This window comes from Polyodon spathula, chromosome 2, assembly GCF_017654505.1.
Source record: "Polyodon spathula isolate WHYD16114869_AA chromosome 2, ASM1765450v1, whole genome shotgun sequence".
NCBI lineage: Eukaryota > Metazoa > Chordata > Actinopteri > Acipenseriformes > Polyodontidae > Polyodon > Polyodon spathula.
Window position 1 is genome coordinate 88,976,196 of NC_054535.1, and position 17,280 is coordinate 88,993,475.

At 37.8% G+C, this 17,280-nt stretch overlaps 1 protein-coding gene across 2 annotated transcripts in view; it reads left to right on the forward strand.

Moving 5' to 3' along the window:
* Nucleotides 1-16,137, forward strand: part of LOC121303229 (E3 ubiquitin-protein ligase UHRF2-like) — a 79,277-nt gene extending 63,140 nt beyond the window's left edge. For both annotated transcript variants that reach the window (XM_041233801.1, XM_041233810.1), the window contains exons 6-16: nucleotides 1,630-1,816; nucleotides 2,808-2,931; nucleotides 4,799-4,906; nucleotides 5,607-5,711; nucleotides 6,075-6,181; nucleotides 6,693-6,855; nucleotides 8,472-8,609; nucleotides 9,207-9,474; nucleotides 12,681-12,835; nucleotides 13,696-13,794; nucleotides 15,252-16,137. In XM_041233801.1, the coding sequence (XP_041089735.1) occupies nucleotides 1,630-1,816; nucleotides 2,808-2,931; nucleotides 4,799-4,906; nucleotides 5,607-5,711; nucleotides 6,075-6,181; nucleotides 6,693-6,855; nucleotides 8,472-8,609; nucleotides 9,207-9,474; nucleotides 12,681-12,835; nucleotides 13,696-13,794; nucleotides 15,252-15,398 (1,601 nt within the window). In that variant the 3' untranslated portion in view covers nucleotides 15,399-16,137. The remainder of the gene's footprint in view (nucleotides 1-1,629; nucleotides 1,817-2,807; nucleotides 2,932-4,798; nucleotides 4,907-5,606; nucleotides 5,712-6,074; nucleotides 6,182-6,692; nucleotides 6,856-8,471; nucleotides 8,610-9,206; nucleotides 9,475-12,680; nucleotides 12,836-13,695; nucleotides 13,795-15,251) is intronic.
* The last annotated feature ends 1,143 nt before the right edge of the window (nucleotides 16,138-17,280 follow it).

Here is a 17,280-nt window from a genome sequence, read left to right on the forward strand (position 1 = left end):
TTAAGACTGCGTAACCGTATGTGGGGAAACTGTTGCAAAGCAAATCTCTGAATGCTGTTTTTAAAATAATGTAGGCTAAATGCTTTTTCCTCTGTGTCCTATTGAGTTTGTTCAGTCTGTCTATTTTGATCTAAGCAAATACAGTTACAATTAATTTGAATTTCATAGGAACATAATAAGGTAACCACAAGAGCAATAACAGATTAAATCTTTGGTTGCAGACTAATTACTTTTAGCAATTTTATTACAAAACATCCCAATGGCTGTGGATATTTAGCTGCCTTAAACAGACGGTAACTCTTCTTCGAGTCCTGTTGCTTAAAAAGATTATTCAGGGTCCCAGTGGCCTAGTAAATACACGACTGTATTAAGTGCAGGGTAAGTCATGCAATCAAGAGTATGCTGATCCGAATATCGTTTACTGGGGGTTCTTTGGGAATTCTATCTTTGTGTGCCAGCTTGTTATGGAGTGAACTCAACTGAGGATCAAAGTGCTACAGTGACTGCTCAGAGAATGAGAATGAGACTATCCAGCCTGGGCCTCATCTCCAGGGTTTCTTGGTACATCCACTGTTTAGGTTTGATGGATGTAAAGAGGTGATTGTCTTGACTGCAGGAACAGTGGAATGCTCATTGATCTTCAATAGTTTGTGGGTTGCAACGGATGGCAGCATTTAAATTGGACATTTTAAATTGGGGAGAAAAACAAAGGGTGAAATAATTGAACACTTAAAAAAAAAAGACTATTGAAATAATACAAATTGTTTTCACACCACTTTGATTTTTTCATTCGTGCTTTCACATCTTTTAGTTAAAGCATTTTAAACATGAAGGAATGAACAGAAACAGTTATCGTTAAGCTTAATCTTTTTCTACGCAAGTTAGCTAAAATATATGATTGATTGATCATTGTCATTAATCGATTAAAAACACTACAATGATTATGCATTGTAAATGTGTTATCAAATTTTGTGGCTGTCATTTTACTCTGCCTGTTTTGTGTAGTGCTCTAGAAACAAAACACTGTCAATTTCTATGATCATTGCAGGCTTTATAATTCTCCGCACAAGTTATACGCATATTTAGTTTCGCATCATTGAAATCAGTTTGGATGGTGTTCTGCAACTGTAGATTTCAGTAATAAATGATGCAACAGAAAAAAAAAATCAGTCTTTAGCTCATTTAGTTGATTCTTTTAAAGCTGCAACACCTCGATTTTATTTAAGCCCTTAAGTTTTTGTAGTGTCATTCAGAGGATGAGTAATGTGTGCAGCAAAAATCAGGCCACTGTCTAGTTAAATAATTCATATAATACATTTGCCAAAATCTTTACTTGCAGTGACAAGATTTTCCAAAATGGTTTCTGTGTTTTGTCTCCAATGTTTTTGTGGAGCAAAGCTTATATTTAAAAAAAAAAAAAAAAAAAAAAAAAAAATGTAGGGCTTTTACTCATCATGTTTTTAATTAAATGGAGTAAATTTGCAAAAATAGAACTATGCTTATATATATAATTGAATGTCTGTAGAGGAAAACCATGATGCTGATGTATCAGTTTGAGCAATTGCTACAAGCTACCAAGGCCTCATATTGAGGGAGGTACGCGACATGTTTTCCTTTGTTTTCACGCAGGGAAAAGCGGGCCGGAGTGCAAGCACTGCAAGGCGGACCCTGACTCGGAGTGCCGGTTCTGCTCGTGCTGCGTGTGTGGCGGGAAGCAGGATGCCCACATGCAGCTGCTGTGCGACGAGTGCAACATGGCTTTTCACATCTACTGTCTCAATCCACCGCTCAGCAGGATCCCCGAGGATGAGGACTGGTAAGTATTAGAACAAATTACAATTGGAGGACGAGAGTTTACATTGTCACTGCCAAGCTAAATAGAATGCTACCTCTCCTGCTGTGCCATGCTCAACATGGCAACTTTACATGATTCTGTTTAAAAGTGTGTTCAGGCATCGCCCCATGTGTTCTTTTCTAACACTGAGTTTAATATTAATGAAGTGAAACCCACTTACAGCATCTCAATTAAGATCAAATCAACATTTTGTTATGTACCAGATTTTTTAACTCTTTCCCTTATATATGTAATAAAACAAACTACATCACTTGCTTGTTGTGCCCCTTGTTGTTTTGCACTAAAGTATAAAAAAAGCACCATCTAGCAGTCAAAGAAATGTCAGTCCTGTTTTAATGTCAGTGTGTTACCGAACAATAACAGCTGTTCACTTAGAAAGAGAAAGAAAAAAGTCATGGCATGATGAGTTATACCATCATGTACACATATCTGAACAGGACAGAAAGGCTATGCGGCTAATTTGTATTTTGGCTTGCTTGCTGGTATTTGTGTAGCAAAGCTTGGCTCCTGTCTGATTTCAGGATGTGTAAAATATAAAGGTTTCAATGGGTTGGATTACATATTAATGGTTATTAGTCATACATTACAACCAGCACATTAACTTGAAAGTAAGATGGGGGCACTTCATGGGCTGCACACCACAGGCTTATTATATGTACATTATATAGATATAGATAGTGAGAGAGAGAGCTAGCTTGCTACTGGGGGTATTTGTGTTTTTTAAGGCTAGGCAATGTAGCTAAATGTTCCAGGGTCAAATAATGTTATGCCCTCTAGATGAATAACACTTTGCAATATAAGGGCCTTTCACAAATTCACTGTTCAGTAGTTTTTGATTTTTGTTTGCTTTTTGTCAGATATGAAAAACATTGTATTTGCTGAGCAGCTGTTATCAAGCTGTTCTCACTATCACACTTGAACATACACATATAACTGATGTTATCATTTTTAGGTACTGCCCCACTTGCAAAAATGACACCAGTGAGGTTGTGAAAGCAGGAGAGAAATTAAAGCAGAGTAAAAAGAAGGCCAAGATGCCGTCTGCACACACTGAAAGCCAGCGAGACTGGGGCAAGGTGAGTAGAGATGTGCAGTGTACTCTGTGACCTGTGTTACAGCTATTCAGAACTACCCTCAAATTACAAGTCGTTTCTTCCTTTCGGTTTCTTATTTATCATGGATAGGAGCATTCAGACATTTAGCTTGTTTTCTTCTAAACTGCTATTGGTTAATCTCGCTCCAGTGAAATGAGTAAGATTAGCTGCAGTAGACAATGCACATCATAGAATCACCACACAGTTTGACAGAACTAGAAGTCTACTCAAAGGAGGCCCCGGATTAAATGACAGGGTCACTGTTTGTTCAGGTCAACACTGAGGTACCATTGTCCCTCCTTGAACACTACATTTACAGGAACAAAAAAAAAAGGATTTTGTGAAATGTGGGTATGGTTTGCTAACATGTATAGAAAACAGACAAACAATAAAGGTAAGAGACACATAATCAGTTTGGGGAATGTGGGGACTTATTACCTTGAACAGAAACAGAGCATTGGTAATGGAATTACAGGGAATGCAAATGGAAAAATAAAATGCTTTTAAAACAGGCTTTGGATCAAACTTGCAAAATCAGAACGATGTATTTAAGTTTCCCCATGATGTTTTGTTTTATTATTAGTTGTTATTTCTAATGGCTTCAAAGACAAATGAGGGAGGATCTTGTGACCACGTCAGAGCCATATATATATATATATATATATATATATATATATATATATATATATATATATATATAATATATATATATATATATAAATATACACACACTACCTATGCAATATATCGCAGCTGGTGAATTATACTTGTCATATTAGTGAGGTCATTTAACAGAAGTTTGGTTTGCTTAAGTATTTTCAATTTGTTTTTATTTTAAAAATGGTTTAGTTGATAGTATTTGCTGCAATGTGAATTGCCTTTTTTTTGCAAAAGGTGTTTTGCAATCTGATGGTTTGCCCACTCCAGCATGACTAGACTGTTGCTTTTGCATGTTTGTTTTTCTAAGCAGAATAGCTGTTGGATGTTGAGCTGCTGTTCCAGCAAAAAGCAAGTCAGTTGCTGAGATGATCTAAAAGCTCTCTGTTCTTTAAAAAACGCCCATGTCCCCTTAAATCACAGCTGACAGTTATTATTGTACTTGTATCTTGAGTTCTTATCAGTTGCATATAGACTTTGTTGTACTTGAAAAAAAGTTAATGATAGCTCTGGGTAATTTGGACTCATTCATCCAGAACCAAAGAGACAACTGTAAACAACTGAAGATAATGGGGAATGGTTTGGTGACAGGGCGAAAATTATTCTGCAGATCTGTGTATGTACGTGTTGATTCTAGACACTAAAGTCTTAGTACACACTTCAATAATCTCGTAAGATTGTTGAAAAAAGTTTTTTTACAAAGAATAACGTGATTTATATATTTTCTGTTTTTAACCCTAGATAACTGATTTATTATTTCTTTTGCCTATGCAGACTTTAATCATAACTAATTTTATACTGGCAAGGGATAAAAGCTGGGCAGACTGAATTGTTTTCTAATGTCTGTAGTTCCAGTTTTTTAAATGGAAATCTAAATTGGGTAAATCAAGTCTCCCATTTTTGGCTCCTTTTTTATCTGTTATGTTGTAACCTTTTAATGCCCTGTAGCACCTGTGAGTTGCCATCATTAAAGGTGTCTGCCAAATAAATAAATAAATAGTAATGGTAATAAAATTTTCCAATTCTTGGGATATACTTTGACCAAAGTAGAATACCAAGCACACACAAGGCATCTGTAGATTCTCACTTTTCAGATGTCATGATCACTTATCTCCAGTTTTAAAGTTGTCATAACACTGTGTGCTCTGTGTGAGCCAGGATCGCATGACTGCCCTGCTGGTTTGTGTTGTAGGGAATGGCCTGCGTGGGCCGTACGAAGGAATGCACAATCGTACCTTCCAACCACTATGGACCTATCCCTGGCATCCCAGTCGGAACAACGTGGAAGTTCAGAGTGCAGGCAAGTTTATTCAGTTATTATATAATAGAATAAGGAGAGATTTTACTTGATAAAAACATTTTTGATTGTGACATCAGAGGTATTTAATTATTTAGGTTACGGGTGTAAGTGTGGACCAGAATAAAACTTTATTTTGTTAACCCTATACATACCAAATCAGGTTTTATCTAATTGCAGAGTTGGTCGTGTTTCCCAAAGGAAACTTTAAGACATCTTAGCACATGAAGCAGTCTATGTCTTACTTAATCTTACATACCTTGGCTACTCTGACTTTGTTTTATTTTACCCGTTAGACCACAGCCTCTGTGCAATAAAAAGCATGCAATTTCCAAAAGTCTGAAAAGATTGAACGTGTGTTTGTAAATTATAACATTTTCAGAAATAGGCAGTTACCCCAGTATTGTGTGCTTTGACCTCTACAGTAACTATACCACAATACAATTTGGAAACTTTTGGAACAGTGTCGGTTTCTGTTAGAGGATGTTTGAGATTAGTCCAGAGGAGAAGCTACAGAGCCGTGTGTGGAAGTTCACATGGCCCTGTCTGCGCGCAACATGCCTGTCTGTAGCCTGGTCCTTTATTCCATCCTCACATCCACAAAGCTTTACCATTTTCAGATTCTGTTTAGAATACGGTTACTCAAGGACTATTGTTGGTTTTGTTTGTGCTGGGTTTCACAATTTTCCTTCCTTTCTGTCAGGTGAGTGAAGTGGGAGTCCACAGACCGCACGTGGGAGGAATCCATGGCCGCAGTAATGACGGATCCTATTCATTGGTGTTAGCTGGAGGGTTTGAAGATGAAGTGGTGGGTGCCTTATATAGAAAACATTCTTTTGCACAAGTTATTAGTTTCATAACCTAGGGATGTATGGCAGAACCTGTCTGTACGTGTGCAGGTCATTGTTATGTACTTTGTCATGACACTCACGTGATTTGTATTTACAGGCGTGGTGCTGAGTGTATCTGTTAAAAACATACTTGTTTCCTGTGTTAGTTGTACAGATTCCTAATAGAACCATCAGAAGCTTTTAAAACAGGGTGAAAAAATATGTTGTGTCTTGAAGGCCTTCAGAAAGAGCAAAACAGTAGATTTTGTGTTATTTTATTCCGTCAGCATTAGGATTCTCCTCTGTATTTCTATATCAAGGCTTTCCTATATTTCTCTTAGGACAGGGGAGATGAGTTTACCTACACTGGGAGTGGAGGTAGAGATCTCTCTGGTAACAAACGCATTGGGGAGCATTCCTTTGACCAAACACTGACCCACATGAACAGGTACATTTCTCTTTAAGTATATGGATTGTTATTTTATCTGCTGTTAAATGAATTGCTCATGTCTTTGAAACTGTAGCTCCCATTCAAAGATCGTACAGTGAGTGGGTGCACTGTATTGTTACGTGCGAGATGCTGTGTTTCTGTTCACAAATGCACACATTTCTAGTTTAGATTCAGATACTGAGGAAAGGTTGTCAGACAATAAGGAAACGACAAGGCACCAGGAATGTGAAGTAATTGAATACTGGCAGTAAAATGAATAACCACAAAATAAAAGTGATCATTTGAAGATTTGAAATAGCCCTCCCTAGAACAAGCCTTAGACAGGCTGTCTGGTCAAGTTTCAGGTACAAAGCTTCAGAAAAATAGTTGTAGACAAGTTTGCCTGAAATGTAATTTTTGAAGCCAGCCATGGGCTGAAAAAAAAAAGATACTATAGACACTCCTTCTTTGGATGTACAGTACTGAGCAAGAAATAAAACAGGAAGTTAAACCGCTGTGCTTGTTTCAGGGCGCTGGCACTCAATTGTGACGCACCTCTGAATGACAAGGACGGAGCAGAGTCCAGGAACTGGCGGGCTGGCAAGCCTGTCCGCGTGGTCCGGAGCTCCAAGGGGCGCCGCATCAGCAAGTATGCTCCCGAAGAGGGCAATCGATACGATGGGATTTACAAGGTGTGCTCACTCTCCAGTCCACAAAGGCAGCTGTGGCGTAATGCTTCCTGAAAAATTGCCTGTTACAAGTTGACATAGTCTTTTGTCAGACAAGGCAGTTTCCTTAGTTCACAGCAGGGTCACCTCACCTCAACATTTTTAAAACATTCCCCTTCAACTTATGGAAAGATTGCTCAGTTTTCATGCCAGTAGGCTTCTGAGCAGCAGCTGTGGTTCATTAAAAGAAACCAGTAGTATTTTGTTCAAGGCCATTAGTCACAAAGATGCGTGAAGTACATACAGTTATTATATACAGTTGGTCCTGTCTCGGTACACCTACTGCTCTAGGTATTTGTTTCAATCAGTTCTCTTTTTAAACATCCCCTTGTGGGGAGCATATACATGTCAATCCATCACCGCTACTGTCATTAAATGTTGCACTGCCTCATTTAACCTCTGTCCATATCAGTGATGAAGACAGTGTACTGACAGTTGGTACACAGCTAATTTCTTTGATTCCTTCTGTCAAGTTCCACTACCAGGGGTTGTCAAGTAAAAATGTCACTGCCACAGTGTTTTGGCCATATGATGACATAGATCTTTTTCAGATATCCATTTTATTTCATGTGCACTAACTGCTCCACCATAGATACCATTCCCCTTACACCATGCCCTTCAGTTACATTTTGTATGGAGGCTTAAAGTCTCATTGGATGTCCCTAAGGGCCACCTTATGTTATAAAACAAAAACCTGTTAGTGGGTTACGAACCCTTGCTTGTAAACTCTTTGGGTGGGAAAGAGGACTGCTGACATATATATTTTGTTTTTTGTCACTTTCTGGAAGGTATTTACTGATTTATGACCTGAAATATAAGAACCTCAACTACTTACAATACAATTGTGTCCTCTTAGCGTAGAAAAGAGTAGGAAAAAATGTAACTGTTGCCCGCTGTGCATGTTGTAGTTGTGTATATTGTAGTTTATTGTTAGTTTTTGCACTTGAAGTTTAATTGTATTCATATTTTCACAGCTTGCTATTTTGTCAGAGAAAGTGGCTTTTAAAAAGTAGCTTTTTGATGGGCCTTTTAATACTAATTGTTTTTCTTTATAATTGTGCCTTGATTAGTACATGACTGTGTATATCAAGTAAGTCAACAAAGTTTGTCTTCAAATGACTTTTGCTGTTCTTGATCAGGAGAATGTGGCTTGAATGGTGTAAACTTTCTTTATTTCTCTATATAGACAGTAACACCAAAAATCTTGGATCACCAGTAGACACCACAGCAGTCAATCAGCAAGTGCAGTGCACTGAATGCTGCATTATGGAAGAATTAATTAAACATAAGCCAATTATTTTCAATTAACAGTTGTAATTGAACATACAATGCTGAACAAAACAATGTTTATACATGAAGATGCTCTAAGAATCCTTACTGCCCATTCTTAAAATGTACTTGTCATTTAAGTGCTCAAAAAAGCATCAGATTCAAACCCAGGTTGCCAGAAGTGAAATGCTGGACGGTTAGCCTGCTACAACAAAATCCCCTGAAGTAGTTTTCAATCTAATATCAGTAAAATTGTATGAAATGAATGTTGTGATAAACTCCTAAACTGGTAATGAACTCCTATGATTTAGGTGGTGAAATACTGGCCAGAAATTGGGAAGTGTGGTTTCTTGGTTTGGCGTTACTTGCTGAGACGTGATGATTTGGAGCCAGCGCCTTGGACGCCAGAAGGGCTGGAGAGGACAAATAAACTTGGCCTGTCAGTGCAGGTGGGAAATGGCCAAACATTTTTGAGTAGACACACATCTGTAATCACCTGTCACATGACTTGCTGTCACTCTTCATTTAACAAATGTGTACAGACACTGAGGTAAGTTCAATTGATCTGTGCAGTGGCAATTCATAGTACCAAACCTGTCATTTTACTTACTTTTGAACTACAAGAATATTATTTTATTATTTTAATGATTTAAACAGTGGTGGTTTTTAGATTCCCACTGTTCAGATCAAATGACCAGTGGAGGATATATTTATTAAGTTTCCATCATTTTCTAGAATATGCTAGCTTTTGTTTTTAACAAGTACGTTAATTTTACTCCCAGCTTCATGATTATGCCATTCTCTTTACCATATGTTTTAAGATGTCATACCTGCAATAAATAGATTGGGTACTACCTAATAAGGAATGTTGTTGCTCGTGTGACATTTTGATGTGCGGTTCTTGTATAAAAAAACCAAATGCAGAAGTCTTGGATCAGTGAAACCACAAGGGGACTAAGGTATACACGAAGTTGCCCCTGTGGGCTAAATATAGTAGTTTTACGGTTCATTATGTAAAATAATGAGTACATTTATTTATTTAACAGTATCCAGAGGGATATCTGGAAGCAATGGCTAATAAGGTGAAAAAAGACAAAACCAAAAGGAATTCTGGGAAACAAAAGAAGGAGAAAGGAGAGAAACAAGTAGTAGAGAAGATGAAAAAGAAGGAAGAGGAGGATGAGGAGGAGAAGGAGGAGGAGAAGGAGAAGGATGAGGACGAAGAGGAAGAGGAAGAGGAGGAGGAGGAGGAAGTGGTGAAACCGGAACCGGAGGCCCAGAGCAACGGCAGCCGGAAGAGACCTCAGGAAAAAGGTACACAGTGCTTTCACACACGGGCTGAGTGCCTGGCCTGTTGAGAGCCTATTTCAAACTGCCTGTTTTTCAGTAGGGGGGAGCAGGGAATGCATTTCTGGCTACAAAACAACATTTAATTTTAAACAGAAACCAGTACTTTTAATGTCAAAAACATTGAGATGAATACCTGGATCTTGTCAATGTTTTTGTATGATTTCCTTTTTCCTTTGTTGCATTCATATCTATATGTGTGTGTGTTTTGGATAACTAAGTTCAGGTATTCTCAAATAATACTCCACACAAATCCTAACCTAACAGGCCTGTCAATCCAAACAGAGGTACGAGTTTATAGGACAACTACCCTGGTCCACTGTGGTTGATACTTTCAATTCTTTGGCTAATCGGTGTTAAGGTTACTGCATTAAAGGGTGCTATAGGTTGTAAAATCTATTTCATTCCTATCATCAGCATTTGTTTATTGTGAAGACATGACAATGATGATTTCTGGTACCTATTCACTTTGGGTGCAGTAGGCCAGTCCATCTACCATGTATATCCTGGATGTAAAACAAATAAAATAATGAGAAAATAATAAGAATTAAATTTAAAGCTAATGCAACCCTTACTCGAAATAAGAAACCAGTAGACAAATGTCATAACACTGAAGAAGACATAAACCAAATTGTTTGTCTGCATGACCTGGGTTTATTATAATTTTCATAATGTAGCATTTCCACTGGGGTGTTCAACACATTGTTCATCAGTTTGACTGTTTGTGTATTCTCTTTACTGCACTGGAAAATTTGTGTTTGACTATGTAATGTTTGACCTCGGTAGAATATCAGCTCTGGTTATGACACTGCAAGAGTTTTTTATTTTATTTATTTACTAAATATGCTGAATAAAAAATATAAAAGGTAAACAGAATATAATATATAGTAGACCCTAACATTGGCGTGAGACAGCCAACTAAACGTTATTTGTATTATTTGACTTGGATAGTTTGTATCAGATGGAAATGTCGCTAGTTATGCAGTTTACTGTTTGATTTGGTGAGTCTTTGAATTTCACAATCGGCATATAGTTGTTCTTATTTAACTATAGTATATAACACATAGTGGTGTAAGATAAAAAGTTTAGTTTCATCTCACACAATGACTGCTCACCCTAAATGATTTTCTATATACTGTATATTCTAAACATTAACAAGTAACAGGCAGTGTTTAACACTGTCATTTCTAGCAAACAGATCCCCTCTATATAATCATACAGCGGGTATGATAAACTCCCTACTACCTATTTTTCTCTCTAATCTTATTTGTAGTCTGCAAAGCATTCAAGTGTAAGACTTTTCTTTTCCTGAGTGCTTATCTCAGTAAACTAAATCACTGCTCCAGCATCCTGCCTTGACTTCTATAAACCCCTCTGTTCATTGCCAGTGTAAGACTGGGAAGATTTCTCTTTGATCTGATAAGACGTATAGGTTGTAATTATCAGTGGTTTTCATTACGCTAGGCTTGGTGTGGTTGTGTCACACTGATAAGATGCTGGAGTGTGTCATGAGGCAGTGTGCCTGAAACCAGTTGGTAATGTTTAGTAACTCTCTCTCCCGGATAAGAGTTGATAGAAGAGTACTTATTCAGTGCATGAGTGTGCTTTGCAAGACGTGAAGCCACAGTGCACTTCTATTATTATTATTATTATTAGTGTTCATAGAGTAGCTAAGCTGTGAGTATTCCCTTCTGTATATGATAATAAGATTAATATTACCATGGCATGGTTTTAATGGGGTCCTGTTCCCATCCTTCAGACCAGTGGTCCACATAAACTGCTTATCTACCAATTTTACGCATTAAAAAAATCCAAAATGTGCACTAAATTTAAATTTAATGCATAAAAATTAGGGCTGTCAAGCAATTTATTAGGGATTCATTTTTTTGATCTCGCGATTTAAAAAAAACAAAACAAAAACGTTGTTGTTGTTGTTATTATTATTATTATTATTATTATTATTATTATTATTATTATTATTATTATTATTATTATTATTATCCTTAACTGTAAATACAATTGTTTAAAATGTATTTATTTAACCAGGAAATGTACCAATTGAAACCAAAATTTAATAAGGGAAATAATTGTGAAATTACAAATACAACCAACACAATAAACCGTGCAGTTCAAGCTTGATCAGCAGCATACAGAGATCAGAAAACAGGATAAATACAATATCTATTTCTAAATGTGATTGTTTACTGAAATAAAAAAAAGAAACAAAATAAAATTATAAATATGTAGCTAGAGTAAGCACTTCTAGGAAATGAACTGCTCATTGTGAAGAGAACATAAAAAAAACAAAACGTTGTCATCACATCCAAAAATTGGTAGGTTTTATATACTAGGCGCAAAAAAAGCAGCAATGCAGTCTACTTGTTTAAAAAAAAAAAAAAAAAAAAAAAAAGTCATTCTCATACTTATTTTGCTGCACATTTTGTCTGCCTCCCCTCCCGCCTACCCTAAAACTTCCACTAACAACTACATCTCCCAGAATACAATGGGTTCAGTTACTTGGAAATTGTATACAACAAAAACCAACCCAACAAACATTATCCAATCTCTGGCAAGCTCTGTTGTCTTTGTAGCCAATCACAGTAAAAATAAGAAAAATTCAAAGCTACACAGGTTGAAGTGTAAACATCCCAGTCCAGCTACAAATCCAACTGGAATCATCGTCAGAGGCAACAGCTTTTAAAAAAAAAAATAAAAAAAGCCTATTGTATTGAACAAACTGTTTTATAAATCTATTCATGCATTTCCATATTGTATTTTTCTGTATGGCTTTATATTGAAGTTTTAAAAGATTTACAGAGTTTAAGAACTTAATGATAAAATATAAGGAATGTAATTAGTTTGCAGAGTCAGTGTGATACCTTGAAAAAAATGTGCTGCACCCATAAAAAAAAAAGTGTAGAACACACACTTGATTATATAGTAGTTTAAAGTAACATAGCAGTTAAAATGAAAAGCTCTTTGTTAATGCCTACCCCATTACCATTAAAGATTGTACAGTGTTTATTGAGATTGTCACAATCTCTGTGTTACTCTCTGTGTTACTCCCAGACCCACAACCTTATCTGGAGTGCTGTTTCAGACTACACATTATACTAAGGTTACAGTTTGCACCTGATGTCTTTTTGTTTATCTGTGGCTCTTGTTTCTTTCAGTTATACAGGAAGATGAAATCCCAGCTAAGACCACAAAGCTGGCAGACAAGGGGGAAGCCTTCCAGCTGTCCCCACAGCAGCAGTGGCTCATCAAAGAGGACTGTCTCAACAAGAAGCTGTGGGACGAGGCACTCGGCTGTCTCATTGAGGGACCGGTAAGCTTGGGTCATAATTAACTCCTCCCACACCTTACTGTTGCTTTTAGAAACCACCCAGTGAGGACATAAAAAAATTGCTTGTCTCTCGTGGGAGTTTTTTTTAACAGGAATAATGTCATATATCTATTTGAAAAAGAGATTACCTTCAAACTGAACAGTGCTAGCGCCATACATATTAAACATGTCATTTTTTGAAAGCATTTTTGGGTGAAATGATTCTCTAAATTGTAGTAAACATTTACACTGGAAGGAATGACAGTTATTTGCCTGTGATGTACAGGAATACTGGAGTTGTAATTTCTTTAATACTGATGGGTGGACTAGCATTATATAGGATAGCATTATGAGGATGACTGCATGGGAACGAAATTACTGCCTGTGATTTGTGGCTACATTTCTTAACCACCCTCCATACTTTACAACAACCGCTCTCTTGTCAGTTTTCAAACCATCACAAATACAATTCCCCTTACATTGTAACATCTCCCCTGGAGATGCGTTTGTTTTTTTTCCCCAAAAACACAGATTATATTTTCTTAATAAAATGACTACGGTACAGTAAAATGGTTTGTACTTCCCACTCCAGTATCTTATACACTTAGAGAAAGTGGAATACTAGATAATCACAACTGTAGGCTTCAGTGGAGTGGTTGGTAGGGAAGTGACATGTTTCATTAGGGAGCACATTTCGTCCTGTATGGGAGACTGTCTAGTTTAGTAGGTGGTAATGAGCATAAATATGATTAACGCAAACTGGAGAAGGAAACAAATAAAAAGGCTATATTACAAACATCTAAATGATGTGACACGTCAGGTCTGATGATTGTGTTTGCTGTTTTTGTCCCCTTACAAAACAGAGCTTCCTGAGGAAGGTGGAAGAGATCTTCATGTGCGTATGTTGCCAGGAGTTGGTTTTCCAGCCTGTCACAACAGAGTGTCTTCACAATGTTTGCAAGGTACAGATTGGCCTCAGTGACAAAGTGTGCTTAACACTGCATGCTGGTGTATCATGATGCAATAATCTTCCATATTATGTTTACAATTCAGCATCAAAAAACAGCTTTCATGCTCCCAAGTGCCACATCCAGTAAAAGCACTCGCGATAGTCCAATAGTCTGGACGTCGCTGGTTGGAGTCCAGGCTATTCCTTTGTCGACTGAGGACAGAAGCACCCAGGGGGCGGCGCACAATTGGCCGAGTGCCGCCCGAGGGGAGGGAGGGTTAGGTCGGCCATGGTGTCCTCGGCTCACCGCGCACCAGCCACCCCTGTGGTCTGGCCGGGTGCCTGCGGTCTTACCTGAAGCTGTCCAGGGCTGCGTTGTCCTCCTACGCTGTAGCTCTGGGTGGCTGCATGGTGAGTCTGAAGTGTGTAAAAAAGCAGGCGGCTAACGGCACACACTTCAGAGGACAGCATTTGTTCGTCTTCACCCATCCCAAGTTAGCGCAGGGGTGGTAGCGATGAGCTGAGCTAAACAAAATAATTGGACACTACTGAATTGGGGAGAAAACAATAAAAAAGTAATTGGCGACTTCTAAATTAAAAAAAATAATAATAATAAAATTAAAAACAAACAAACAAAAAAAAAAAAACTTTCATATGCAATACATTACAGACTCTGTAATGTAATGGGTCATCAGCGGGATATTTCGTTTTGGGTTTGCTTCAAGGAACATACATATAATATTTTTTTCCATACTAAGGGTGATTTTAGATGGTACCCTCTTGTTCTGTTCCACATGTCATCTTTAGTATTGTTTGTTTAATTAGTAGACACCTTTATCCATGGTACAGGGACTAGGGTGTGTCACTTAGAACAACATCTCACCAGCACAAGGAGGTTAAGTGACTTGCTCAGGGTCACACAGTGAGTCAGTGGCTGAGCTGGGATTTGAATCGGGGACCTCCTGGTTATATAAGCTCTTTAACCACTGGGCCACAGCTTACCATCAAAGCTTACCACACTTAGTTATTCTTTACCAAACTTGCCAGTGCTTTACTACACTTTAAAGTATACCACAGTTACATTGATGGTTTATATTATGTCATCCATTACTATTTATAAAACATAGAGAACCAGGAATAAAAAACAAAAGCCAGCACTCTACATTGTTACAGGTACTTAATTAGTTCTTCTTGTCTGTGACTTAATAGTTGATTGTTGATTTGATCAGCCTATATCATGCTGGATTATTTTTTTTATTACATTTTTTAACAGCACTGGGGCATCACCCTGGATTGCATCAGCCATTTATCTGTTGTTATCCCAGAAAATAAGCAGTTAATGCGATCCAGGTGGATTCCATGGTACAGTAAAATATTCAGTTAAAATCCAGCTGTGATTTATCCCTGTGAGTATTGGTTGATCAAATCAATACCTAAATCCTTTGTTTTCTCTCTGTCCCCTTCAACCAGACATGCTTGCAGAGGTCTTTTCGTGCAGAGGTGTACACCTGCCCAGCCTGCCGCCATGACCTGGGAAAGGATTACATCATGGTCCTCAATAAGATCCTCCAGTCCCTCCTGGACCAGTTCTTCCCTGGCTACAGCAAAGGTCGATGAGACAAACAATCACAAGAGACCACCGTGCTCAACCAGAACCTTGTAGAGGCTGCTGGTTTTCCTCCACCTCCTCCTAACCAGGCAGATCCATCAACAGCCTGAGAGGACATTCCCACACCTATATCTTCTACACCCAAGAGGAAACTGGATTCTCATGCCCAGCAATTCCATCGTCTTTATCTCTCTCTATCTTCGACCTGTATCCAAGGTAGTTGCTGCCAACTGAACTGTATAGTCTAGGAGCCAGTTTCAAAAATAGCCTTGTTTTCGAGTTGGTTGTACCCAAATTACAGAAAAGGTTTGTCAATTGTATCTGAAACCATGATGAGTGATGATCATTTTTAGCTTGGGTGTCATTCTGTATTCAGTCGCCAAATGTTATTTTTCAGCAGGTGAACTTGTGTATTTTTATAAATCAGCTGCTGCGGCCGTTTCTTCAACAGCTCATAAAATATAACGAATTTGTGATGCTATCTTTTGTATTTTTTTCTGTTTATGGTACTCACCTTGGAAAAATATAATATTACCTTTCATTTTGACCTGTGACCTAATATGACTTCCATATTGGGGTCACGTGACTCTCTTGTTTCCAGATAATATGACCAAACTCTTTGAAATACTGGCTTCATATTTGGTACATATCTTTATTCCAAGCTCAAGTTCAATTGTTGGTGTCACTTTGTAAAACAGCAAGAGAGAAAGGTAGTCAGCTGGACTTTTGTTTGTTTGGCCCACTTCAGTAATCATACTCGCCCTTATCAATAATATATATATATATATATATATATATATATATATATATATATATATATATATATATATATATATTCATGCAATTGATGGTGCTAATGTGCAGCTGTTTTAATTTTGATTTGTGGTTTCTGAATCCATGACTGCTAAAAAGATCTTCAGGCATGTCTGGTCCTTTTCTGTTGATTTCAGTTGTAGAGTACACAATGTACTGTAAAGCCAGGAGTGTTCGCAGGAATTCGTTTTTTGTATATTTTGTGTGAGCAAAATCCAAGCTTTAAAAACAAATCAAACAAGAAATGGATACACGTGCCCTAATTTTTTATTTTAGTAGAGCCATCTTAATATCAGTTGATGTCCTGTATACAGTGCCTATAGAAAGTCTACACCCCCTTGAACTTTTTTCATATTTTGTTATGTCAGTGCCTCAGAGTTTCATGCATTTAAATGAAGACTTTTTTCCACTTATCTATACACCATACTCCACACTGTTAAGTGGAAAAAGTTTTTATTGAGATAAAATGATATGTTAAAAATACAAAACTGAAAGATCATAATTGGATAAGTCTCCACGCCCCCCCGAGTTAATACTTGGTGGAAGCACCTTTGGCAGCAATTACAGCTGTGAGTCTGTTGGGATAGGTCTCTACCAACTTTGCACATCTAGATTTACCAGTATTTGACCATTGTTCTTTACAAAACTTTTCAAGCTCTGTCAAGTTCCTTGAGGAGCGTTGATGGACAGCCATCTTCAAGTCATGCCACAAATTCTCGATTGAATTTAGGTCGGGGCTCTGACTGGGCCACTCAAGGACATTTACCTTTTTGTTCCTTAGCCACTCCAGTGTAGCTTTGGCTGTGTACTTTGGGTCATTGTCATGCTGAAAGGTGAACTTCCGTCCCAGTTTCTGCTTTCTTGCAGAGGGCAGCAGGTTTTCCTCAAGGACTTCTCTGTACTTTACTCCACTCATTTTCCCTTCTAACCTGACAAGTGCTCCAGTCCCTGCTGATGAGAAACATCCCCATAACATGATGCTGCCACCACCATGCTTCACAGTAGGCGTGGTGTTCTTTGGGTGATGCGCTGTGTTGTGTTTGCGCCAAATATAACACTTTGCATTTAGGCCAAAAA